Here is a 27,069-nt window from a genome sequence, read left to right as displayed (position 1 = left end):
CATAGCATGCTCGGTCGCGGAGACCTTGCGTACATAGGGAAGTCAAATGTTAACGTACCTACGCGACTTTCTCTTGGTCCTTGAAGACAAATACACCTTTTTGCTTCCATAGCATGCTCGGTCGCGGAGACATTGCGTGCAAAGTCGAAGTGCTAGCTTACCTACACGACTTGATCTTGTTTCACCAAGACAAATAAACTTTTTTGCTCCCATAGCATGCTCGGTCGCGAAGACCTTACGTACATAGGGAAGTCAAATGTTAACCTACCTACGCGACTTTCTCTTGGTCCATGAAGACAAATACACCTTTTTTGCTTGCATAGCATGCTCAGTCACGGAAACATTGCGTGCAAAGGGATGTTGAGTATTATCCCACCTACGCAAGTCCCTCTGGTCCATCAAAAGAAGCCCAAGTTGAGTCTTCAGGCCACATAAGCTGTGAAGCTCTTTGATTATTTGGGCTGCCAAGTCAGCCTTACAAAAAATCAATTAGTACACTGGTTCAAGAGATGACATGGCTAGGGATTCGATAAAAAATTGCGAGAAATAAAGTGGCCACTCAACAAAATTCTAGCTCAAACTCTGACGGAATTACATCGCTCTATGTTAACTTGCAAATTTTCTTGCGAAGTTTCAAGAAAAAACACCCCCGTAAAAAACAGGCCATCCTGCATGTGTTAACAATTAAATGCAGTGCTGACGCGGAGCCACATGTCAGACATTGCCGATACACAAAACCAACCATTTCCTGGCAACGGAAGCTTCGGACATGTGTACGGGTTACAAATGCAGTGCTGACGCGGAGCCACATGTCAAACATTGCCGAGACACAAAACCAACCATTTCCTGGCAACGGAAGCTTCGGATATGGGTAGGGGTTACAATTAGACAAAATATTAACGTCCTGTCTATGGTCAGCTCAACAACTGAAACGGCTCAACCACAAAAGAGCTATTTGCAATGGTAGTGACAATCAAAATGAATCTGAAAGTATTTCACTAGCGGTTGACCTTCGATTTTTAAACTAAGCGATAAGTTCAAGATAACTGTCAGCTATAATCTCTCGGGGAGATACAACATCGTAGCCGATAGGCTATCACGAGGAAATCAACCTGCGAAATGCATTTTTTACCACAATGACCACAAAAGTTTTTCGAAAGTGGGGTCATCCGGATATAAACCCATTCGCCGACCAAGATGGATACCTTCAGCAGACCGTAGAGGATGCAACTAGCATGGAGAATTCTCCTCTCAACCTTTCCCAGAAGTACTGACTCACTTCAACAGTGTCTAGGGAACCTACCTGGTAGTGTTTCCAGACTGAGCGAAAGCATTTGGGTTTCCAAGCCCTCAGATCCCGAACGCTAGATAACTCGCACGAAATCCAAAACCTGCCTCCTCCACAGGGTAAACATTAACCCTGAAAGCTTAGAAACGGGGGGGGGGAGTTGTACAAATAATAGACTGGTCTACACAGGAGAAGATTTATTGAAAATTAGCTGGTGTCAATCCACTTTGCCAGCATACTTACCAGCAACTAGAAGATGGTGCATATGGTGCTACAGTTTTAAAATTGATCCTAAGTCTGCAGATGTAGCCAAATTCTTTTTCTTTTCCAAAAAGAAAATTTTGCCTGTAAAACAATCCTTCTGCATAAAGCAGCGCTGTCGACTTTCTGTGGACAACATACATGTAGGACAGCAAACATTCTCAAGCTCTCTAATAAAAATTGCTATTCTAAAAAAGCCATCGGAATAACTAAACAAAATTCAACTACTTATTACAACTTTACTAAGTATAGTCCCATTCACATGAGATCCGAGAATAGTTCTAAATTGGTTTTCTTCAAACCCAGCCACCAGATCACGCCTCAAGGTAGCTTGAAAGACACCAACAACCATGTTGCTGGCTACTGGACGCAGAGTTAATAACCTTACTTTGCTCAACATTTCTAAAGACAGTTTCTTTGATAACAGAGAAAAACATCTTTCTGATACCAGTCTTTGGGTCTAAATGAAATCCATTTTCGTCAATAATCTGCATAAGTGCTTCCTAAACATGAAACTAAAGACATGCCCAGTAAGATTCGTAAGGACTTTTTTCTAACTATGTGTGTTGTCACAAAAGCGGCATACCGTACTGTAATTGCAATGTTCGAAATTACAAATTGTATGTCAATACCTACTAAATCGAAAAACTCAAATCACATACCTACTACATATTTCTTAGAATGACTTTCATCATTCAAACTTTATTTGAAAGGTTCCATAATATTATTATTTCATTAAAAGTAGGTACCTGCTTTTACGGTAAACTGCAATAAACACGAAATTTTATTTGGAATAAAATTTGAGTTTTCAATTTGAAGGTTTAAACGTTTCTTTGCACATATTTAAAGGTAATCATTTTTTTGGGAAATTGGTAAATTGATAAGTGAAAATATCTATAAGCTATTGTTGAATGAATCACCAAATTTCAAAAGCCAAAGAAAACGCTTTTAGGTAAAGGTACCGTATTAGGTACATACCTATATATACAATAACATTCATAATAGTAGTAAATTATTAATAAGTATTAAATAAATCACATCAAAAGAAAACATTCGAGACCTGTATTCTACCAGTTCTTACTTATGGCTGCGAAACTTGGTCATTGACACTTAACCACAGGGAAAAGCTAATAAAATGCCAACGTGCCATGGAAAGAAGTATGCTAGGGCTAAAATCAAAGATAGAGTCAGGAACGTAGATAGAAGAACAAGAACGAAACTCGCAGACATTCTCACCCGGATAGACGTCCAAAAATGGAGATGGTCTGGACATATGCTACGCCACCCCACTAACAAATGGAGCAAGCAAGTCACCCTCTGGCAACCAAAAGACGGCAAACGAAGTAGGGGTCGTCAAATCAGGAGATGGGAAGATGACTTGAAGCAGACAGCGGGACCATTCTGGCTGAGAGTAGCAAGGGATAGGACCCATTGGAAGGAATTGGAGGAGGCCTATGCCAAAAGGCACACCGAACTTAGGGACCTCTTGTAACCCTATGTTTAGGAATAAAAAGGCTATTATTATATTAAATAAATACTTAAAATATTATAAATATTTCTATCATGAGCATTTTCTTTTGATTTATTAAAATATTAAAAGTAGGTATGTAGTAATGTTTTGAGGGTATGCTCAGGTCAAACAATGTTGCATTGTTTGATTAATAAGGTTTAAATTCTGATGCAACCTCCTATTTTTATCCGTTATCAGTCTTATACGGTCAGTTCGTGAACTATGAATACACCGTTCTACTAAAAAACCTTTCGGTAGGCCATTAAATCAACTAATGAAATTTTATAAAGGACTGTAGTTGCTACCTGTTATGTTAAGAATCTTTCTGAAGATTAGCCAGGAAACTAATTACATTTTTGTAGTGACTACGTCACTATAATCACGTGATAAAGTAAACGAAAATTTGGCACTCGGTTTGGCTTGTTAATTTTCTTTAGTCGTGATAAGGAAACTACTGTTAAACCCATGTCATCGACTTGCTAGAATTTCTTTAATTGATCTTGTTCTGTAAAACAAACCTTAATCAGAAAATCTTATCCTTTTTAACTACCTACTAGTACATAGCATTAGTAGTTATAATAGTCTTCTTAAATGTCAAGACCACCAAAAATAAGTTTTGAACCATTTGACGATAATTTGTGATCTTGTTATTTTGATATCGAAAAGAAAAAAACGGCCACGCGCACTCGTACTATGGAACAACTATATCATGAAAGATCAGTAGTTGTCTTGGCACAAAAATTTGCAAAATGACGAGAAAGCAATTAAAGAGCATTAGATAATTTAATTTAATTGGTTCAAATATTAAGAAATATTGTCAAAATTTATTAATCAGTCATATTGTTTGAAATGTGTCTTAATGTATTTTCATTCTTTGAGACATTGTCGGTGTCGAGAACATTTTGTCGGGAACGCGAGTGGCGAAGATGTGTGATTTGTTTTATTTTGTTATTTACGGTGCTTTATTAACTGTTTAATACTTATAAAAGTGTAGAAATGTGGAAAAATTAAACAAAGACGCTGAATGTAGCTCCTTGGGATGTTCCAAAAATCCAATGAAATAGTGTCAGTACAGAAGAGGTTATTTACTGAGACTTTATTACATTTCATACCTATCTAATTTCATTTAATTTCATCATTTTACTTCATATTGTTTTTCATAAAACAGAATATAAATAAGATTCGACTATAAGCTGTGATACCTTCGTGTTTCCCGTTAAAAAACGGAACAGCTACTACTATCAATGTCAAAACTAAACAACCTCAAAATTTGGTTTACATACCATTTCTAACTTCATATAAACCAGAAAATCTGAACCAAATTATGTTTAAAACTATATTAAATAAATTAAACCCCGTCGAGTTAACATGCGGATTCCACACTACAGCCTGCTTGAATGAAGTTAGGCTACTTACAAGGCTTCGTGTTGTTGATAACTCTGAAATCGGAATGCGAGCCATGGCCGAAGGAAAACCTCCGAAAGTAATTTGTGTATACAACAAACAACGTAAGTAACTCAAAATAGTTAATAAAAAGACTTTGAATAATAATGAAATAACAAAATTAACTATTAGGACAAATATAAAATGTAAAATTTTTAAACATCAACAAACAAAAAACAACAGTCAATTTTTAAACCTGTTTCATTTTCCGAACATTTAACTTCATCCTTGTGGACTAACCAGCAATCTACAGAAACAACAAACAACTGAAAGCTAACTAGATACATGGCCATTTCTTCCAGGTGTCGGTTTTATTGGCGACAGAGTAATGGTAGCTATCAAAGGGCAAAAGAAGAAAGGCATTCTTGTAGGTCTCAAGCAAACACAAAAGGTCAAAGTACCAAAGTTCGACAGCAACAATATAGTTTTAATAGATGACAACGGAACACCTCTAGGAACCAGAATACATGTACCCATACCGACTATTCTTCGAACAATTTTGAAAGAGAAAACTCATTCGAAAGGAGCTGATTACACAAAACTACTGGCAATAGCCACCAAATTTGTTTAATTTCTAGGTACATAGATAATAAATTAGTGTATATAGATAGCTATTTTTGTTTCTTTACACCTTGTTTCAGTACTGAAAATCAACTAGAGCCTGCACAGTTAAACCTTACTATTATACCTACTATTATACATTATAAGATACAGCATAATAAAATATACAACAATCTATTGAGTTGGAGCACTGGACATATTATACATGGTTACAATCCTTCCTCATTAGTGAGTGAAAAACAACAAAGAAGGCTTAATACAAAACAGACGTATTTCAGTTTGAAGGGTGGCTTAATCATAATACATGTGAAATTTCAACCTCTTGGTGGACAGCAGTACTAGGCAGAACTAGTATGATGAAGTTTGGAATTTGAGTAGTGTAATTCTCAACTAGTGTGGTTCAGAGACATTCTAATGTTCCAGACCGCGGGCCCAAGGACTTTTTAGGGACCTACTGCAATAAATGACTCTCCTGCACTTTCACACGTCGTCTGATTTATATTTTAATGATTCAACACCCACATATGTTTTGACAACAAATTTCATTAAAAAAAATCAGGAAGCGTAACTTTGGTGTCAAATGTTGAAATGCTTGTAGTACAATTATAATAAGGTAAGGCATTCAATTTGCACGTCCAATTTCTGCCAACTTCTTTTTATGAGGCAAGTATTCCAGTTAGAATTATTCTAGATGCACACTAGCAATCTGGACTTTGGTGAGAAGCTATTTATTTTCTACATCTGTAGTCTTATAATTTTTGCTGTTGCATATATATACATTTCTACTTTTTAAGTTTTAAATATTTATTACAAGCATAAGTCCCTGCCAAATTAGCATGTTTTCAGCATAATGAAATATGTAATTATGAAGGATGCTATGTGTTAAGAATAGCAATCCACATAGATACTGCAGGTAGATGAAAAAGCAGTTCATCTCTTGTTAACTTGGAGATATAAACTAACAGCATTGGAACTCCCAAGATTATCAGCACTCTTAACAATGGAGAGCGGCAAATTGTAAAAATAATACTAATCGTCAAAGCCTCTACTGAAGTTTACTGGGTTTAAGGTAAAAAAACAAAACAATTGCGATCGAAAATTGAAATTTTATTAAAACTTATCTCCACATTCCAGTAGACTATGACGCGCTACCTAACGATGGTGACCAGCAGACGACATCGAGATTATACGCATTACAACTAGTCGTTATAACCACAAATACAAGTATAGTATCATAAATAGCATAGTTCTGAACTTACCACGTGCTTCACTTATCATTTAACTTTTTTTAAATTAAATGAAGCACGTGATTATTCTCTTTATTAAGGCTTTAGAATCATAGTATTGCTAATTTAACATTTAATGTTAAAGCTGCGAAAGATACTTAAACATACTTGTTCAAATATTCACAATATAAAATGTTAACAACGACGCACGTATGCGGACGACGTTACGCGTAAGGCAATCAACGCATCGAGTATCAATGAAATCGAGATCAGTGTTGCCATAAAATAAAAGTCCCAATAAATAAGGAAATCTAGTCGACAAATATACAGTTCACTGGTAATTAATCAATCAATACACATTATCATTGCAATGTGAAGGATTATAATTATAAATCATATATAAACAAAATACTAACATAATAAGTCTGACTACAATTTTTCCGCCAGGCAATAAATTTGTTTAATTCAGCTTAAACTGGCAACAATGATCAAGACACTTTTCTTTCGAGTTGAAAATTTGTCTGCGATTGATATTGGGGCACACGTCAATCTCGAATATACAAAACTTTTGTATAACGCACAGCGGCTGTGACTAGATATTTATGTAGATTCTCGTGCAATCAATTCTACTGTGTCGTGAGGTGCCGCCCAATAACTCAGTAAAATACATTGTGAATTAAAATTTATCTAATATTAACAATACACGACGACAAAAACTATTTACTAAAGTTAGAATTTCAACCGATCCGGAAGTTATAGACGGATGAGTTTTCAAATCAATATTAATTGAACATCATCAACTCATCAATCTACAAACAACGGTTATATATTTTAAACATTCCCTTAACTACAGACAAAAACGTTCAATGATTCAACGTAAAAATAAAAATATATTTAAATAATTATTTTGTACAATTTGTTGACATACAATGATGACTAAAGACAAATATTGCGATGGCTTGAATAGTGTACACAGGTTTTGGGCCATAAGTTTTGGCACCGTTGTGGAGGCCTTGAATTAACTACTAAGGGCCGTGAGGACCTGTGGAAAAGGAAGGATAAAACGATGAGGTAAATTGGGATATACAGGAAGTAGGTACAGACAAAGAAAACATTCCCACAGTTTTTTTTTAAAGCTGGCAATCTAATGATTGTATAAAATCCTGTGAGATCTTAATAAACTCTAGGAATGTTTTAATGATCTGTTATCATGTATTTACAAATATATTGGATTCATTTAAAATTAATTTAATTTACAACTTATGGATGAGCAATCAATCAAAATTACATAATTATAAGGAGACCGCTGTGGTAACGATTAGGTTCCACGGGACAGTACACAGCATATAAACTACAATATATTTGCTAAACCGTGTAAAATATATAAAAGTGTGATTTAAATTTCATATTTTGTGCACTGGTCTTTAATGATATCAAAATTCGAGAATAATTTATGAAATACAGAACATAAAACTTAATTCAAAACCACTCTACGGATGTTCAAGTAATAACGATGAGATGTTTGTTTTATTTACTTATAGGGCCCAGTTTCGATTTTAATATAACATTATGTACGCAGTTAATATAAATAACTTTGTATCTTCATATTAAAATATAGTCGCAGAAAATATATTACAATAAGAATTTATAAATAACATTTTTATTATTATATTTAAAATTGATGTAGATATATCTCAGAAGTGTTGAAGGCTCCATTTCCCCAATGTTAGTATCTACTGTTAGCAAGTTCTTTTCAATAATAATTTTTCATATCATTAAAAACATTACATAAATAGCCTTCCGGTAACAACATACGTCTTTCGATCAATCTACTTATTGACTTTCAGATGTCTTTTATACATTACGTTAAGTGAAATTTTCCTGCGACTATATACGGGGTGTAGCAAAAATGTTCATATCAGAGATGGCCATTAAATTTTATTGATATTTGCGAGGTACCTTTCTATAATTAACTACCTACGACTTGTCTTTCAACATACTTAGCGTTTTATTGACTATATTATGCAATTAACGAAAACGACATGCGAATATTATTATTATATGATAATTCATTTGAATAATTCATTTCAATTCCCCTAAAATAAGAAAATCCTCAAATTGGTATCCCCGCTTCTAAGACAGAATATTCTGGGTTGCCATTACCATGATGAGTTGCCAAACATGATCTGCACTTAAAGACTGTGCCACCAGTGATAGTAAGTTTTTGTCGTCTCAACATACGACCAAGCATGCAGTCCTCTTGTTAGTCACTGCCGCCCATGGACACTGACAATTCTCAGAGTACAGGCACGCCGAGGTCTACCATGAAATGCTCTAATTAAGCCATTTTTAAAGAGAGAAACGTTTCGATTATCTAAGCAGACGAGCACAGGTCACACCTCATTGACGTCAGCAGTGCCAGAATCGCCTAGCCGCTGTCGTGCAAGCAAAAATGTACCGTAGATTTTTTAAATCGTATGTCATCACTGGACTGTTTTCCTTAACAAAGGCACGTTATAAAAGACTATCCGCATACCGATGTGCACGTTGCCCAACTGTCCTCATTATTGAGCAGTTAAAGTACCAACGCTACCTCAAGACTACAAATCGAAATTTTCTTAAGGGCTTGGTTATTCTTTTGCATTATAGGTTGCGATCACACTGTCCTTCCGATGTCAAATAAAATATACTTCGAATGAACTAAGGAGCCAGTAATCAGTGTTATCTGTGTATCAGTTCATTTAGATCAGTTTATTTAGAGTATTTTTTTATATATTCCCTACTTATTCGCTGGTAGCCTTACAGGTTATTCTAGTTAAAGAGTAATCAATCCCTATTAGAAGAACTAGCGACGGCATCATAGTTTGAGAAAAATGGTAGAATTTTCTCCCGGTACATTTTTGAAGTCAATAATTATGTGAATTTGAATCTATTCAATAAATTAGCCGACTGATTTGACAGTTTTGCTACACCCTGTCGATGCTTGAGAAATTAAATTTATTTTAATATACTTGTACTTACAAATACAAATCTATACGATATGGACATCTGGGTAAATGCCGAGTGTTTTCTGAATTTAATTACAGTACACTATAATTTTGTACTGTCGAATGCACCACCAAAAGATTTTAAAAAATAAATCAAAGCAATAAATTTACTAACTGTCAAAAGTCAAATATGTGATTTGCATTTTTTTTTATTGCAAATAAAAATAACATTAAAATGTTAAAAGTCATCAAACTCATCCATGTTACTACGCCATTATTTAAACCGTAACCACCACTCCGTGAAACATAAAAACCAAACCCAACATTACATACAGGCGCAAAGGTCGAAACTCTAATGACACAATCCCAAAAAATAAAATTCAAGTGATTTTTTTTCGTAGGTACTAATTTGTTTGTCATTAAAACCCAGAAAACATTAAGCATCACCATTGTGAAAAATAATGAAACATCTACGAATATGGACCATATGAAAAAGGAATCCATTATAAAATACTAAATAACAAACAAAATAATGATTAAACATACCGCAACAAACGAAAATATTTATATAAAAATCTAAGTTCGATTCGACTACATTAAAATTCTAAATGTTTTTAATAACTACAATAAATTCTTACATTTAAATAGAATTTAAATATTAAATGAATTAAAGATAGGGCGAACGTTGGCTGCGCGGTTCGAATACCCTTTGCTGTAACTTTTACCAGGGCGTTAAATATTTTTTAAACACGATTAGTATGAAATCTATAGCCTCTTTTAAAATTTCCATATATTTTTATCGACTTATACGACCAATACGAGCTCCTCATTTCGTGGTATATATTTTTGTTTTCACGAATGAGTTTGGAGTGGATTGCTATTTAGAATATATATATTTTTAAAGTAAAGATTTAATTTTTTAATGGCACTATTTCACAGCAACGTTTCAAGTGAGTAGACAAATAACATTTTCAAAACAATTTTTTTCTTTTTTTTTTATGCATACCTATATTTACTGATATATGTACAAACTGGCCGGTATCCTGCATGTAATAATGAATCTATGCACAGTATCCGTTTAGCACTTTTTTAAAAATGAAACCGCGCGCAGCCAACGGGAAAATTTGAATAGTGTTCTAGCTAGATCGAGAGAGATAATACGTGTGACGTTTAAACGTCAACGACCATTTTCTTATGAATGTCAGTGTTGCCAACCACATTGCAAAACTCCTCGAATGATATTTTCCCGTCCTCGTCCTTGTCGGCGAAAAGTATCGTCTTATCGACGATCTGCTGGAGCTGTGTGTCCTTTAGATTGTTGCCTACCATCATTTTGAGTACCTGAATACGTTTACAAAACATTTAATGTACATAAGTGATTGACTCGGTGCTGTGGTAGTTAGAAGTTCAGACTGGTGCGCCGAGAGTCGTGGGTTCGATCCCCACATCGAGTAAACATTGTTTGATGAACAGGTTTATTACACCTTTGTCCCCATAACACAAGGAATCCTAAAAAGGGGCCGAATGATCGTGCGTGATTTGTTTCCAGTTATAAGTTTTTTTTTTACCCCACATAATCGGCAGTAGCTTCTAGGGGCTATTACGGTCATACCGGACTGGTATGGAGTCCAACGCGACCCACAGAATATTCGGCGAGAATCCAGTACCATTTCTGTGGGCATACATAGTTAGCAAGGACGTAATAGCTTCACAGTTATTTACGTCAATGACTCACCAACTAAGGTCACATGTGAAACTGTAATCTTTGCACAAAAGCTGATTAATTTCGAGCGAAGCGAATGCTTTTCTCGCTCGCACAATTTTTTTTATCTCACCTGAAACAATTCGCCGTTGGATATGAACCCATCGTTGTCCATGTCGTATATGCGGAAAGCGAATCGTAATTTGGACAGTTTATCCCCTTTCACACTAAACTGAGACACGCCCTGGATGAACTCCTTGAAGTCGACCTGTAAAAAACGCACGACAACAAAATAATATCGTATAATACACAAAAAAAGATGTGTGGTGTCGTGGATAGGAACGAAGTTCCTTATTATAAAAATATTAATTTTAAGTTCTATTCGAGGTATAAAGAAAATAAAACTGGAGGTTTCGCAACAACCCACGGTCATTCGGTAACGTGCGAACTTATTGTGGTAACACTTCATTCACGGCTGTTGGCATAAGAGTTAGTGTATTGCGCAAACGAACGCTCTGAGATCGTGGTCAATGTATGATAAAAAAATATGTTATTTTTTGTACGTTATTACAAAATTAAGTCGTACACTGTGTGCATTAATAATAAAAATCTTACGTTACGGACGTTTTTTCCCGGTTAGGGCACCTCTCCGAATCGTCCCACACGGAAATTCGTTCCAAAAAAATATGTTGACAAAAATAATGATAATCAGTAAACAGACTATTATAATCTTGTTTCCTTTGATCACGAATTAGAAGCACAAAAAATTAAGAAGCAATAAAGTCGCAATGAAAAATTTCACACATCATCACTACACACGGACGCTTAATAAAAATTCAGCTCGTATGTTGTACGCTTATAAATAAGGGTTCTGTATATTATGAATAGCCTCAGAGAAAAATAAAAGCTTTTGATATATATTCTCGTGTGTGACAATAAGACGAAACAAAGTAGATCTCGGCCAAGACTGGAATAGACCACGACAGTTTATTTACAGAATTAAACACCGCCCAGCAGGACCGTATTCGAGAAACAAATGATCTATGTTTTATTAAAAAAAACTGCTATTGCTACAACATGGGTCTAGTTTTATCCCAATAAAATTTGTGTCTACGGACTATGGTAACCCTAATAGTTGTGTGCATTGACTTTTTTTTTATTGGTTAGATGGGTGGACGAGCTCACAGCCCACCTGGTGTTAAGTGGTTAGTGAAGCCCATAGACATCTACAACGTAAATGCGCCACCCATCTTGAGATATAAGTTCTAAGGTCTCAGTATAGTTACAACGGCTGCCCCACCCTTCAAACCGAAATACATTACTACTGCACGGCAGTAATAGGCGGAGTGGTGGTACCTACCCGTGCGGACTCACAAGAGGTTCTACCACCAGTAAGCAAATTATAATTTTGCGGGTTTGATTTTTATTACACGATGTTATTCCTTCACCGTGGAAGTTAATCGTGAACATTTGTCAAGTACGTATTTCATTAGAAAAATCTTGTACCCGCCTGCAGGATTCGAACACCGTTGCACCGCTAGAATCGAATGTACCAGACGTCTTCGACAACGAATGGCACAGAAATAGGCAGGGTGGTGGTACCTACCCGTGCGGTTTACTGAGGTCCTACCACCAGTTAAAAGAAGTCCTACCCATCAGTAAAAAAGAGGTCCTACCACCAGTAAACAAGAAGTCCTACGACCAGTAAAACATACAAATTTCGGACATAAAAATATGCAGGGATATAATCTCGATTCAATACTTAAATACCACAATCGATAAGTTTAATTGAATGTTAGCTTCGCGATCTGGAGATCGTTAACATGAATCTACAACGCGTATTTTATTTTAAAATGTTGTCATTTTTGTCATAATGCGACGAATACTCGCGTATCAATCACATGTTGTCAAATTACGCGACTTTATCGTGTTTTTTTTATCTAAATAACTTTATACGTTGAATGACTTTGTGGCAGTGATTTTCGAACACACATCACTGGGGGCAATTTAAGAAAGAATTCGATAAAGTCCTGTGAATAAATCAACGTTGCTATATTACAAGTAATTTCGTTCGGGTCGATACGGGCTTGCGATTTATTAAGCGCGACACAGAAACTCGCTTTAGTAACCTTATCTCGTGTGAGTTCACAAATTGTTCACGATTCGATGGCAGTGATGGGGACGTGAGATACGTTAGCAAATCACTATGTCTGCCTGCATAGAGGCGATACATTATATAGGTTTTTTTTACTGGTGGTAGAACCTCTTGTGAGTCCGCGCAGGTAGGTACCACCGCCCTGGCTATTTCTGCCGTGAAGCAGTAATGCGTTTCGGTATGAAGGGTGGGGCAGCCGTTGTAACTATACTTGAGACCTTAGAACTTATATATCTCAAGATGGGTGGCGCATTTATTTGTAGATTTCTAGCCCATAAACCACTTAAGACCAGGTGGGCTGTGAACTCGTCCACCCACATAGGCAATAAAAAAAAAAATTTATTATTATTTTTACATGAACTAAACCATAGACACATTAACGTGACATTAATTGACCAAAGTCGCAATTGTTTTACACAACATATGTTCCACTATTCAATTTGGAACGCAGAAATACGACTCGAATTATGATACCAACCCGGGTGGTCTCCAAATACGCCCTAGCACCAGTAACACCACAGTTTTAACAACCCATATACAGTTAGGAAACGAATGCACTAAGAGTAACAGTAACAGCGGGAAACTGTGTCTAAGCACACAGCTTACGTTCTCGATCGCGTAAAAGTTAACTCAAATTTGTATGGAGTTGGAACGTTTACCTACGTTTGCCTCTATGGGCGCTGTTCCAACAGCATACAAATTTGAGTTAACTTTAACGCTATCGACAACGATAAAAAACTGGCACTAAGCACACTGGTGAAACGATACGGATCAAGGCCCCCGATCGCTATTAGTTTGCGCACTCAAACTTGTAAATAAATGACTGTGAATTAATAATTACATTTATTTTCTTCTTTTTTTATGACAACCCTTGCATATTTGCGACTGATAACGTAAGTACCTAGACGGGCGGTGGCATCGTCGAACATCAAAGGTGTTTCTCAACTGTATGGATTGAATAAACCAGAAATACTTTGTTAAAATAAAATCATTGCCCTAAATTTTTTCGTATTTTTTATTAGATATACTAGTCACGATATGTGCTGCTATTGACTGTGAAACAAGAAATAAACCAGAGACAACATAAAAAATATACAAATTGTTTTTGTTTGTTTGAGAGATTGCTGGTGGCCCGGAGGCTTTTCAGTTTTACCAGGGCAGGTGGACGAGCAAGGGTTCTGCCAGGAAGGGTGGGATTTGCTAACAACTACCCGCGCGCCTCCAAAGGAGACCTAGCAACTCAAGAGTAGCTGCTTCGCGAATGAATCTACTACCGAATCGGAATCACGACCCGCTGAGAAGACCCGGCGAGAAACTCAGCGGACTGATGTTTAGGTTAGGTTGCACGAGTACGGTTCCCGGGGCCTTACTCTTACTAATTACTGTCTAATGCAAAGGTTGTTGGATCTGACGGATCCGTAGGGACGGGTCTAGGGCGTTGACGTTGACTGGCTCCTGCATGATCAGGATTATAGAAATTGTAATAAGGCTCGTTTCCCTTACCTCTCCGTTCCCGTCTGCGTCGAATATATCGATGACGCGTTGGACAAGTGGATTCTGCTGCAGCTCAGGTAGAGACATGAACTCATCGATGGACAGCGCCCCGGAATTGTCCAAGTCCAGTTTCCGGAAACGCTTGCCGAGACGACGGATCTCATCCGCATCGACTGTCGCAAAACGAGTCTATTATCACGATGCACCATTCCACAACATATTTTATATTAACAACTACATTCGCCTTTTTGGGTGCACCACAAAATAAAATGATATTGAGAAAAATCCACTTCTTCCCTTTGGCCTTATCAAAACAATACTGAACCTTGACCTTAAATTATATTTTATTTATCAATATTATTTCGTTTGTGTTGATTCCCAAAATGAACGTACTATTTGTTTTTCGTGCGTTTAATTTTTTTCATCTAATCTTTTTACGATATTATATATGCTATACAACTAAGATTTCCAAACTATGATATTTCAGGTCATTAAAATAAAGTAGTTCTAGTTTTTTTTTTTTTTTTGTTTAATGCCACAGAACTTTGCCTTCACACATTCCAAAAACAAAGATTTAAGAATTACAAGAAATAGGAACACAAATTCAATACATATAAAATCAATGAGACATTTAAATTCATCAAATTATATTAGATCAATACGAAATCCAATTAGGCATACGTCTTTGAACGCGTTTCATATGAAACAATAATCAGATTAAGACGTTTTTTTTTGTTTTTGAGAGATTGAAGTTTTTAACGTGATGCTCGTTATCGATTTTAATCGATATGAATGTTCACAACAAAATCGATTACGGTTCTATTAACGTTTCATTGTCGATTGATTAATACGTTATAGATTTTACATTAATATTTCCCTCACAATCGATTACTATTGACACAGCTGCAAATATTTTATTCTCTCGATCGAAATTAAACATGTGAACCATTACAATAACATGTAAATCAGACGGTTTCCGGCCTTGATAAAGTATACCGTATCACAAACTATGTAATCCTCATCTAATAAACCCTCTAAATAACACATACATCTCATACAAAGCGTAGTTCAACAAAAAAAAAAAACACCTAATGATAATTCTAAACCTACACAAACATGCATTTCACATTTTAATAAAAAAACACACAAACACTATTGTATATATTTTTTTTGTATAGTATACTATTATCGCAAACAGCGTGTTAAAGAAAAAAAGACATGACGTCACTCCGTTTACAGATATAACGCTAAACGCTAAAGCAGAGTAAGTAATTAAACATTATTCATATTTTACAAGCTAAATTTGTATGAACTCGGGACGAACGAGGTCTCATAAATATTCATCTCCAGTATTTCATATCCTTTTACGAGTCAGAAAGAGTGTATTATAACATTTGCATTGTAATGTGAGATTGCGCGGGCCCAATTGGTTTGAATATTAAATGTTCCAATGCTTTTTTTTTTGTTCGCATCTCTAACTCCGTGCGTCCTAGTGACCTAGTTGCCGGTCGCTCGATCGCGAAAGAAAGGAAAGGATAATCGCCAGTGTGTCTATATTATATACTAATATTATAAAAAGGAAAGATGTGTTTGTTTGTTTGTATTGAATAGGCTCCGAAACTACTGAACCGATTTGAAAAATTCTTTCACTGTTTGGAAGCTACACTATTCCCGAGTTACATAGGCTATATATAATCTTTTTTGAAAAAAAATTGGGATCCTTACTAAAACTACAATAATGTAACCCAAGGTGTAAAAAAATTACCTAAAATATTCTATACATTGCGTGCCCTGCGAAAACTATTGATGATGGAATAAAATAATGTACTGCGACTTTGTAGAGCACATTATTATTTAAAAAAAGTGTCGCGACAGCATATTATGTCTAACTATTATAGTTATGCCGCAATAAGTGTTCTTTTATTTTTTTAAATAATACCACGTCAAATATCTGACATTTTTGTCTGAAATTTTTGTTAAAGACCCGAGCGGAGCCGTAGCGGGCCGCTAGTAGCTAAAGAAAATCGCTCTTTGAATAATGATTTGGGATACTCTGGAGAAACAATTTGGTTCGAATTCAAGAAAAAATACTTTCCGATGACCCCGATATTTTTTTTAACACAATTTACGTCTCACTTCCACAGTGCAATTTTTAAATAAATCTTTCGACTCGAGGATCCCTAGAGGATACTAAGCGTAACTATCATAGCAATATACATAATATTTTTTTAGAATCACCTATCAGAAACCCCAAGGAATTTGAATCCAGAAATTTCAACACCAGAGAATTTATAGGCTAATTAGTGCTTTAAAACCACGCTCGGAACAGTCAAATATTTGACAAACAAATATGTCTGGCAACAAAATTTAATCTCGTTAAATTTTAGCGAAACCCGTTAAACACACAATGACTTAATCGGTATTAATAGGTACAGTCGTATTTGTAACACGAAAACAAAACTGAACCGCTATGTGCCTATTGTATGAAACCGATTGTGACGTCATGACGTCGTTACAGTTTTTATTATTATCACAGAAGGACTAGTATAGAGACGAGATCACGAGCAGCCAAGACGAATACGCGGATGCGGAGAATTTTGAAAAGTAGACTTGTAAAATTCCATTCTCGCTTAGAACAGAGCATGAATGATATAGGCACAGACGAAACCAAACATGTGGATTTTCTGAAAGCACTTTTTTTTTAAAATTAGGTACTTGATCATTTTATTTTAATACGTTCGCTGTAATAAAATTGCAATTATTGTCCTTTAAAAACTTCTTAATTTACCTTAGAATTAATTTATAAAAATGACCATGGAAATGGCAACAGTAGAATTAGACCATACGGTATATTCGTGGTCAGGAGGAAACAAGATTGAATGTTGTCGATCCCATTAAAAGTCTCGGCGACTTCCGACAATAATAATTACTGCTTCGCGACAGGAATAGGTCGTTAGGTAGTATACCAACACACCTTACCACAAATAGATTATTTCTCCTCAATTCTGTCTATACCTATATTTTCGAATGAAATGCGGGTATTCAAACATCGATCATATAAACAGTAATTTTAGTTTACATTTTCATTTTAAGAGAACGAATCGAACCAAATAACCACGATCCATATGTATACGGATAGATGTAAAAGTGTATAGAGATACTTAAAAAACCGAGACAACGTTTGACAGAATATAAATGACAAATGAATCTTTATCTCAGTCACATAAGTTGTAAATTCGTTCAACATTTGTAAGAAAAATCATATATCTTAATAAAAGGCGTCTTTATCACGAACGCACTGTATGGAGAGATGATAATGCTTTTTAGACTTGTGAAGTGAGATAGACGGAATGCTCTGTGACTGATATGAACAGTTGACAATGTTGACAATGAATTTTAACGGTAGGCAGCGGCTTGGCTTTGCCCCTGGCATTGCTGAAGTCCATGGGCGACGGTAACCACTCACCATCAGGTGGGCCGTATGCTCGTCTGCCTACAAGAGCAATAAAAAAAAATTAAAATAAAAATTAGATGAAGATATATGAAAAATGAAAAAACGAAGACAATTAGCCAGGACGTTAGAACGGGAGGAATAAATAATTTTGTTTTCGTGAGTTTGCGAGATCTATAGTATCAAATGTACAGGCAGAGTAGGTACATTAGATACTAAAGATTAGACCTTCCGATGTGACATAGAAAGGCATTTGTTTGCATTATAATAAATATAAGATACTGGTAAATTACATAATTTTAAATAAATTAATTCCTTCCCTTTTTTTGCACCTTTTCACGGAAAAGGTTAGTATCGCGACTCATCTTAGCGCAACAAACGTGCGACTGGTAGGCTAAAAAAGGGTTTTATTTTTAACCCCGATTTTGGACTGGTTTAGGTAGGACGGACCTTTTAGCCGCGTATAAGTACCTAAAATAATGCATAGTTTGTCTGATCGAAATATTAAATATTAGTCAAGCTCACAGCCTATCTGGTGTTAAGTGGTTACCGGAGCCCATTGACATCTACAACGTAAGTACCACCCACCTTGAGATATGAGTTCTAAACTCTCAAGTATAGTTACAACGGGTGCCCCACCCTTCAAACCGAAACGCATTACTGCTTCACGGCAGAAATAGGCGGGGTGGTGGTACCTACCCGTGCGGACTCACAAGAGGTCCTACGACCAGTAATTACGCAAATTATAATTTTGCGGATTTGAATTTTATTACACGATGTTATTCCTTCACCGTGGAAGTCAATCGTGAACAATTATTAAGTACGTAATTCATTAGAAAAATTAGTAGGTACCTGCCTGCAGGATTCGAACACCGTTGCATTGCTATATACGAATGCACCGGACTTCTTATCTTTTAGGCCACGACGACTTCAAAACTTACATACTTACGCATTTAAATATATAGATAATTTCGTATTTACTTTCGTCTCACAATACCGACGAAGGATTTATTCAAGTCTTTTATTACGAACATTCATGATTACGGTACAAATGATATATGATGACCACGATAATAAATTAGTGAACTTTATTGCTGTAGTAATTCTGAACTGTAATATCTCGTCGCCCGACTCGGTTTAGAAATATTGAAATCTACAAGCCTGTTCTCGTTGCTTCCGAGACGGGTCTACTGCGGCATCTAGCGGTGAGCGAAGGGTGTATATAATATAGTAAGTTATATTAGTAAGCCTTTTTATAATGATTCAATCAATCTATAATCTATATCTAAAAAATATATTAATACGTGAAGCAAAAACTTTTAATTTTATTTTATTGCTTAGACGGGTGGACGAGCTCACAGCCCACATGGTGAGTGGTTACTGGAGCCCATAGACATCTATAACATAAATGCGCCACCCACCGTGAGATAAAAGTTCTAAGGTCTCAAGTATAGTTACAACGGCTGCCCCACCCTTCAAACCGAAACGCTTCACGGCAGAAATAGGCGGGGTGAAGGTACCTACCCGTGCGGACTCGCAAAAGGTCGTACTACCAGTAATTACGCAAATTATAATTTTGCGGGTTTGATTTTTATTACACGACGGTGCATTCGTATCTAGCGATGCAACGGTGTTCGAATCCCGATTGAAGAAGGAAGATTGACTTCCACGGTGAACGAATAACGTGAACATTTTTTAAGTACCGTAAAATGGGGCGATTAGGGATTGAGAGGCGAATCGGGAAAAAACCGGGAAAATCTTTCGACGCTCAATATTAGTTTTATATTCGTTGCAAAATCTTCCATTTTTTGTAGTTTAATAGTAGAATGTTGAAAGTTCACAAAACAACTCTGAATATGCATGATAATAGCTGCTAACTTATAGAAAATCGCGTTTCAAATTAACTTTCTGTGGTGGTAATTATTTTAGTGCTAGAAACTTTGCTCTCTTTTATTTATTTGATAATAATAGAAGACGACTGTGATTTATAAACGTTATTTAGTGTTTGAACCATCATATATATTAAAGGTAAGTCTCAGTATGTATTTGATAAAATAAAAATACATGTAAAAATCTGTTGTTTTGGGGGATATTAGGGACGTCTTAGGTACAAATAACAACGAAAAAGGGGTCAATTGGGATGAGAATACGTGAAATGGAAACGACCTAAGTATAAATAGGTACAGGTTTGTAGGGTTGTCTATGTAGTTAAAACAATATTTTTTAAATTTGTTGGTAAAAATTTGTCTTATTCATGATGTTTTTGTTTAGAACTTTTATTTAAAATTATCAATGTGTTATTTTATTGTTTGGTAATTATTTATATTATCAGTTACGTATTGTTTTCTATTTTTAGATAAGCCCACTCGTTCGAATTTAAGTGCTTACTCTCCCATATACAGAATCCTTTGGGACAACAAAAATGTCCACGGTAGCGTGGTCTCCGTCAATGTTCATTCGAAGTTGTCAGATTGCGCTGAACTAATTTTAAGTGATGAAATAGATGTTTTTTTTAATTGTCTCACAACTTACAGGAAAAATCTGTCGCAGATCATTTCCCAAGTAAATATAAATTAACCATAAGTAAATAAATGTAATCAAGTTTTAGTTATATATATATATATATATCACTTTGATGGTGCAACTAAATAAATTAATTAATTAAAACCAAGTAGTGCCAACCTTAGCAAATTTCTCATTTCGTCCCAATTAACCGCAATTTCCGGGTAAATAGGGATTACACCTATTTTTGCTTTTTTTACTTAAACTGGAATGCTAGTTGCATAGTTTTAAATTGGATAACAAAGATGCCCCCAAGACTCAATCATTTTGATCCTGATATAGCATTATATACATCAACAACTACCTTAAAATTGGTCATAAAGTTGGAATTTGTCCCTAATCGCCCCATGTTACCGGTACGTATTTCATTAGAAAAATTAATACCCGCCTGCGGGATTCGAACACCGGTGCATCGCTAGATACGAATGCACCGGACGTCTTATCCTTTAGGCCACGACGACTTCGAATATAATATGTATATTTTATGTCTCAAACCCGATTTTTTTCGAAGTGAAAACTTATTTAGCGTCGTGATTCGAAAGTCAATGAAACAAAAAAAAAGAGACAGACACATAAATTCATAAGATTTAACGTGATGACAACGTCGCGTCGATCAGGTCGCGCGAGTTTTCATCATATTACTATTTCCGAGGCGGGCTGTACTTTACCGTTTTAGAAAAGCGGGTCAATTTACCTGTACAAAGACGGTAAAAACGCGAGATCAGATTTAAAAAAAACTTTTAATTCATGAATGTCAGTTCAATTATTTTTTTGTTACATTATTTAAAAACAGAATATGTGTAATGCGATGAAGACCGACACAATTTATGTACATGTAATTAAAGGCACCTTTGTCTGGGATCGGCTATAAATAGCATGAATACACTATAGCATTAGCTGTCAACATTGATAGCGTCATTATTATTTATATTTATTTAGTTAAATCATTTTTCGTTCGTCTTACAAGCTTATACGGGGAGTTATAATTAACTCAGATTGTTATCTTTTCTCTGTCACTTGTTTTGATCGAATCGATAGAAGACATTATTATCGTATAAGATATAGATTATTTAATAGACGGATATACTTAGTCTGGCCATAAATACTGTTACAATTAAAAATAAACAGAATATTACATTTGAATTTGGAATCTGTCATTTTTATATGATTGCTCATTGAGTTTTCTCATTTTGGCGCCAATACATTGTACAATATTTTGCGATATTAAAATGGAGTGGGGTGATAAAGAGAACCGAATCGCTGTGATTGCATTACACAAAGTAGGTATGGAGCCAAATGCAATTTTTAAAACTCTCCATACGCTTGGTATTAGTAAAATGTTTGTGTACCGGGCTATTAATAGGTGCAATGAGACCTCCTCTGTTTGTGGAGCCTCATACATTTTAACAAACAAAATGACCGTATTTATGCTCAATGCTCTAAGGAAGCTTCCCAATTAGTCGACAGAGTGCAACGTGGGCACTATCCGACTTCAGTGATGGTATAGTGGGGTATTAGCTATGAAGGAGTGATTGAGCCATACTTTTGTGAAAAAGATATCAAAACATCGGCACAAGTGTATCAAGATACCATTCTTGAGAAGGTAGTGAAGCCCTTAACAACAACATGTTCAATAACCAAGAATGGTCGTTCCAGCAAGACTCGGCGCCAGGTCATAAAGCTTGGTCTACGCAATCTTGGTTGGAAACGAACGTTTCGGACTTCATCAGAGCTGAAGACTGGCCGTCGTCTAGTCCCGATCTTAATCCGCTGGATTATGATTTATGGTCAGTTTTAGAGAGTACGGCTTGCTCTAAACGCCATGATAATTTGGAGTCCCTAAAACAATCCGTACGATTGGCAGTGAAAAAATTTCCCATGGAAAGAGTGCATGCTTCTATTGATAACTGGCCTCAACATTTAAAGGACTGTATTGCAGCCAATGGAGACCACTTCGAATAAGCTTTTTATACTTTAAATTGTTTTATATTTATGTATTAAACTAACACACTGTAAAAGTAATAAATGTTATTTGCAATAGAATTTTTTTTTCCTTTGTATCAGTATTTATGGCCAGACTAAGTATATACTCAGACAATTGACGAATTAAAATCAGTTCCGGGACAAAGAACTTATGAGCTATTTTGCGACAAATTCTATGTCCTTTTCTACATAATCGACGGTAGCCTAAAAAGCTATCCTAATTACGGCCGGTTTGGTAGATGAGCTCACGAGGCTCGACCTGGAAGGACTTGCTAACATTAGCGAGGTTTAGCAAGGTCAGTGCTTGATCGGAATCGCGACCCACTTAGAGGATCCGGCGAGAAACTCAGTACACATTCTAAAGCCACCATCACTTTACCCGTAAAAGACTGCGCATACATCTCCATCCCCAGTAATAACACGACACGCAGAGTTTTCCTAACAATTTAACTTCATAAACAAACAATATTGAATCATTCTAGTCAACACTGTTTTAACAAATACATCAAGACAACTAACTACCCGCTTTTCACTTTACCGATTTACATGAAATAATAAACCCGTACTTCTTAAACAAAATCATTCGAATTCAACCAGCACAAAGAAACATATACAACATTATTAAAGGCAATTTAGTTGTCTCGTTCCTTATTCATTATACGTGTACCGAGAATGTACTAAATGACGATAATGTGGATATGTATATCAACCTCACAACAAATAATCTGATAATCCTACATTAAAAATTTAACCTTTCGATTTTGTAAGGGTTAGACGTGTAGGACTTGCCCGATACAAGCATACTAATTGTCTTCTGCAAAGCCATTCCCATTTGTAGATTAGGATAGGATAGCCGATAGGATAAGATTCCAATGTAACTGAGACTTTATCTCGAGGTGGGAAGCAGTATTGATGTTGTGGAGCTTATGGCTACTGTTCACCACTTCAAATTGTTCGTCTAATAATCCAATTTTTCATCGTTTGAATTAAAAAAAAAAAATTACTAAATTTTTTATGACGTCTTTCTAACTATATACATTTTAAGGCTTTTGTTAGTTGCACGTGTGTTTATATAACGCACCTTTATGTATTTCAAAGGTATTTTTGTAATATTCGAGTTATAAAATGTATCCAAAAAGGCTAATTTGTATTTCAAAAAAAAAAACATAATGATGATTGCAGCAAGCTAGCAATTGGCAACTCCGAGACATTTAAACAATCGATAGAATATAAATGGTTCCAAAATAATAACCAAGTTTACGACGATGTTATTCGATTACTTTTTAATTAATATATCTCGTTCTAGTGACCATCGATACATCGACTCGCCACGCAACTTCTGTTGTTTAAACGTCGGCAGATGCGCGACCATCGACTCGTATTGCAAAATCGATATGTTGTAATCATTATTGACCCTAACTCTATTCTAGAAGACCTCGAACAATCAGCATAATTTAACTACCAAAAGAATGGACTTGAACATTTGTTTATGCTAGTCTATTTCCTTAATTGGAACTAGCTTTATCCTTACTGTGTATATATCAATAATGTAAAATTTCAAGCAATCTAGATGGGTCGGTTAGTGGCCTATTACGCCTATTCTAATAAACTATACCGTTAGAAAAATTAATTATTGAACAAACATTTCTATGTAACATGTGTTTACGAACGAAATTCAGGATGTACCAGTAACGTCCTATAGTGAAATTAAAACCCAAAAAGTATACAGGGTGTCCCACAATTGTTATAATCGTCTCTTCTAAATGCCAAAATTTAAATGGATTATATTTCATAATTTATACATACTATATTTAGGCTTCCTTCCTACATGTGCAGTAATGGTTTTCCTCAAACTAACCTCAATATTCAAATAAAATAAAAATATCAAAAATAACAGTTGATATTATAAGCTTTGAGAAACTTGACCAATAAAGTATTTATTTAATAATAAAAAAGTTTTCACTGTATTTATATTACCTTTAAAATTTTAAGCTAATCTTTACTAATAATTACACACAGTTAAATATAAACTGCCCTTTACTTAACAGGCTGATTTTATCTCAGCCTTTTAGACAATTCATGGAGCGCCCTGTATATTTGAGTCATATTATGATGTGTTCTGGGCTATCAGACGTCGGATGCTTCTGATTTGCTTATTTCTGTAGTGAAGCAATGTTTAAAACAGAACAGGCATTATTCTATTACCTAGACCTCAAATGACCACAATGTCTCAAATTGGGCAGCACTATTAAAGTTGTAATAACAATGGTAATGACTTAACATTAGACGGGGCACAATAATGTCGGCCCAGCTTAGCCATAATAAATCTATACACACAAAGCAACACCTAACATTCGGTACAAATTGCCCAAACAAAGGATAGTACCTGTAATGATACTTTTTAATATTACTCTTTCACTATGCTTTGTTTGTTTGCAATTTCTTTTCTGTACCCTATGCCACATAAATACACGACATATAGATGTGACATGAATGCTTTAGCGGAATGCATGAATATTTATTTATCCAGAACAATTTTTTTTTTACAGAATGAAGAGAAGCAGAAAGCAATAGTATTTTTACATATATGATATAAAGCACAGATGGTATAGATACAGATATACATATATTGCACGATAGATATTTAGGAATGCAATTTATGTTATTATTTTAGTTTTAGTTTTTCAGGGCATTTTTTAGTCGCAATCGATTTCTATAACCATTTCAGTTTATTTTTATTGAATACATTTTATTTTACAATCATCTATTATAATAATTTTTCTGAACTATTTCTTTTTCATTTCATTATTGAAACGAACACCAAAAATTGTTCTGGAACAATAATGCGTGTGCAATCTAACATGGAGATGGATATTATACGCGAGTGACTCTACAACACTCACAGTTTTCCACCTTAAAATCAATGCAGTTAACACGCGCTGAAACACAAACTTTCTGTTATGTCTTATTTAAATGCCCTATTACCATTTAAACTAACCATTGTTAGAATTTTCATGCATTATCTATAGTTTTTAAACTGTGATATTTTTTAATACTTTTTTTATCTCTACAATTTTATTTTATTTTCTTTATAAAGTTGAAGAAATGCAACTGTTAAGCTATGATTATATATTGTATCATATTGAAATAAAAAACGTATAGAAGAAATTAATTTAATTTATTACTTACAGTTTGAACATAGTTCCATGGGAATAGAGTTTTCGTTACCCTGAAAATGGTTACACATTTTATAAATACTTTATTTATGATTAATATAATCAATAGCGTAATAGTAAAGTGTTTTTTGTTAGTTTAAGATTTTAAACTAGTTCAAAACTTTGTTTTTGTCATCAAATTTTAAGATTCAACTTTTATAGTTCACATCTAGACTATTAAGAATTAATATATATAATGTTACTGAATATTTTGGTAGTTTACCTTTTTAGTTAATTTGCAGATCAATGATAAAAAGAATAATAAAGGAAATGAAAATTTATTCAGCCCAGAATTTTAGTATTATGACAACCCACTACGTTTTCCATAATAGAATTAAAAACAAATTTCGAAGTGCAAACCTTTTATTCTTGTATCAATTTTCGCAGTCAAGTAGATAACCATATGACTCTAAGGTCTAAATTAAAAAAAAAAAATCATATAGACCGGTTTTTTTTTCCAGGCATTGGGCTAAACTCTTAAAAATTTGTGACTAGCTACAGAACGTTAATCGAGTAAATAACAATGTTTTGCCACTTACCATTCTAAAGTTTTACTACACCACACTCAATCAGAGATAAATGTGCGTCTGACTGTTTGTAATCACAAACTGATTCCGATAAAATTAAATCAGAAGCAACAAAAATACCACAGCAGATTCACAGTTACCTACCATCGATGACCATCGATCTAAATTACGCACGGATTGTAGTGTTGCCATGAATTGTATGAAGCTGCTCAAGGGAGGACCATTAAAATGAATTAGGTCAATATTTCATAGGTTCAGTAATCAATCCAAGAAGTTCATTAGAAGTAATACTAATATATAAATTCATTTCCGTATGTTTTAATTTTATGGGTCTCGATATATATTTAGTCTATTGTAAATTCGTTAATAATAGTCAGGAGAACGTGAGTAGCGCCACCTACCTTGAGATATATTGTTTTGTACAATTGTATCAGCTACGTATAAGAAATAAGTTAAAACTAAATTTAGAGCAGAACTATCTACACAAATCTGTATTAGTTCCAAATTCAAAAGCTAGATTAGGCTAGACTCTTGAGCTTCGACTATTTTCTTCAGTTCTGCAAAAAACATTAGTAATAGTGGTAAAACAACTACGATTGCATTAAAAGAATCAGTAGCAGTGAAATGTAAAAGTTAATACACGGTTAATGTTTCAAAAAAATCATGAAATATTCAGTTCCAATAAAGTTACTAATGCTTAAAGT

General features: G+C 35.0%; 2 protein-coding genes across 3 annotated transcripts; one reads left to right on the top strand and one right to left on the bottom strand.

Annotated features, from left to right (window-relative positions):
* The first annotated feature begins 4,299 nt into the window (after positions 1 to 4,299).
* On the top strand, positions 4,300 to 5,114 carry mRpL14 (mitochondrial ribosomal protein L14). The gene is made up of 2 exons (XM_028183886.2): positions 4,300 to 4,567; positions 4,805 to 5,114. The coding sequence occupies exons 1-2, from the start codon at positions 4,384 to 4,386 to the stop codon at positions 5,071 to 5,073; spliced, it is 453 nt and encodes a 150-aa protein (XP_028039687.2). The 5' UTR covers positions 4,300 to 4,383; the 3' UTR covers positions 5,074 to 5,114.
* Positions 5,115 to 6,149: 1,035 nt separating this feature from the next.
* Positions 6,150 to 26,551, bottom strand: CanB (calcineurin B). Of its 2 annotated transcripts, XM_028183863.2 has the most exons (6): positions 26,378 to 26,544; positions 25,813 to 25,852; positions 25,527 to 25,562; positions 14,637 to 14,800; positions 11,112 to 11,246; positions 6,150 to 10,617 (listed from the first exon to the last, which is right to left on the bottom strand). In XM_028183863.2, the coding sequence occupies exons 1-6, from the start codon at positions 26,378 to 26,380 to the stop codon at positions 10,447 to 10,449; spliced, it is 549 nt and encodes a 182-aa protein (XP_028039664.1). In that variant the 5' UTR covers positions 26,381 to 26,544; the 3' UTR covers positions 6,150 to 10,446. The 2 variants fall into 2 exon arrangements, with proteins under 2 accessions (XP_028039664.1, XP_028039665.1); XM_028183864.2 differs by lacking the exon at positions 25,527 to 25,562 and having other exon boundaries at positions 26,378 to 26,551.
* Positions 26,552 to 27,069: the final 518 nt, after the last annotated feature.

The sequence above is a fragment of the Bombyx mandarina genome, chromosome 18 (assembly GCF_030267445.1).
Source record: "Bombyx mandarina strain Sakado chromosome 18, ASM3026744v2".
Lineage (NCBI taxonomy): Eukaryota > Metazoa > Arthropoda > Insecta > Lepidoptera > Bombycidae > Bombyx > Bombyx mandarina.
Note: the sequence above shows the minus strand (reverse complement) of the source record. Positions and strands in the feature narration are given on the sequence as shown.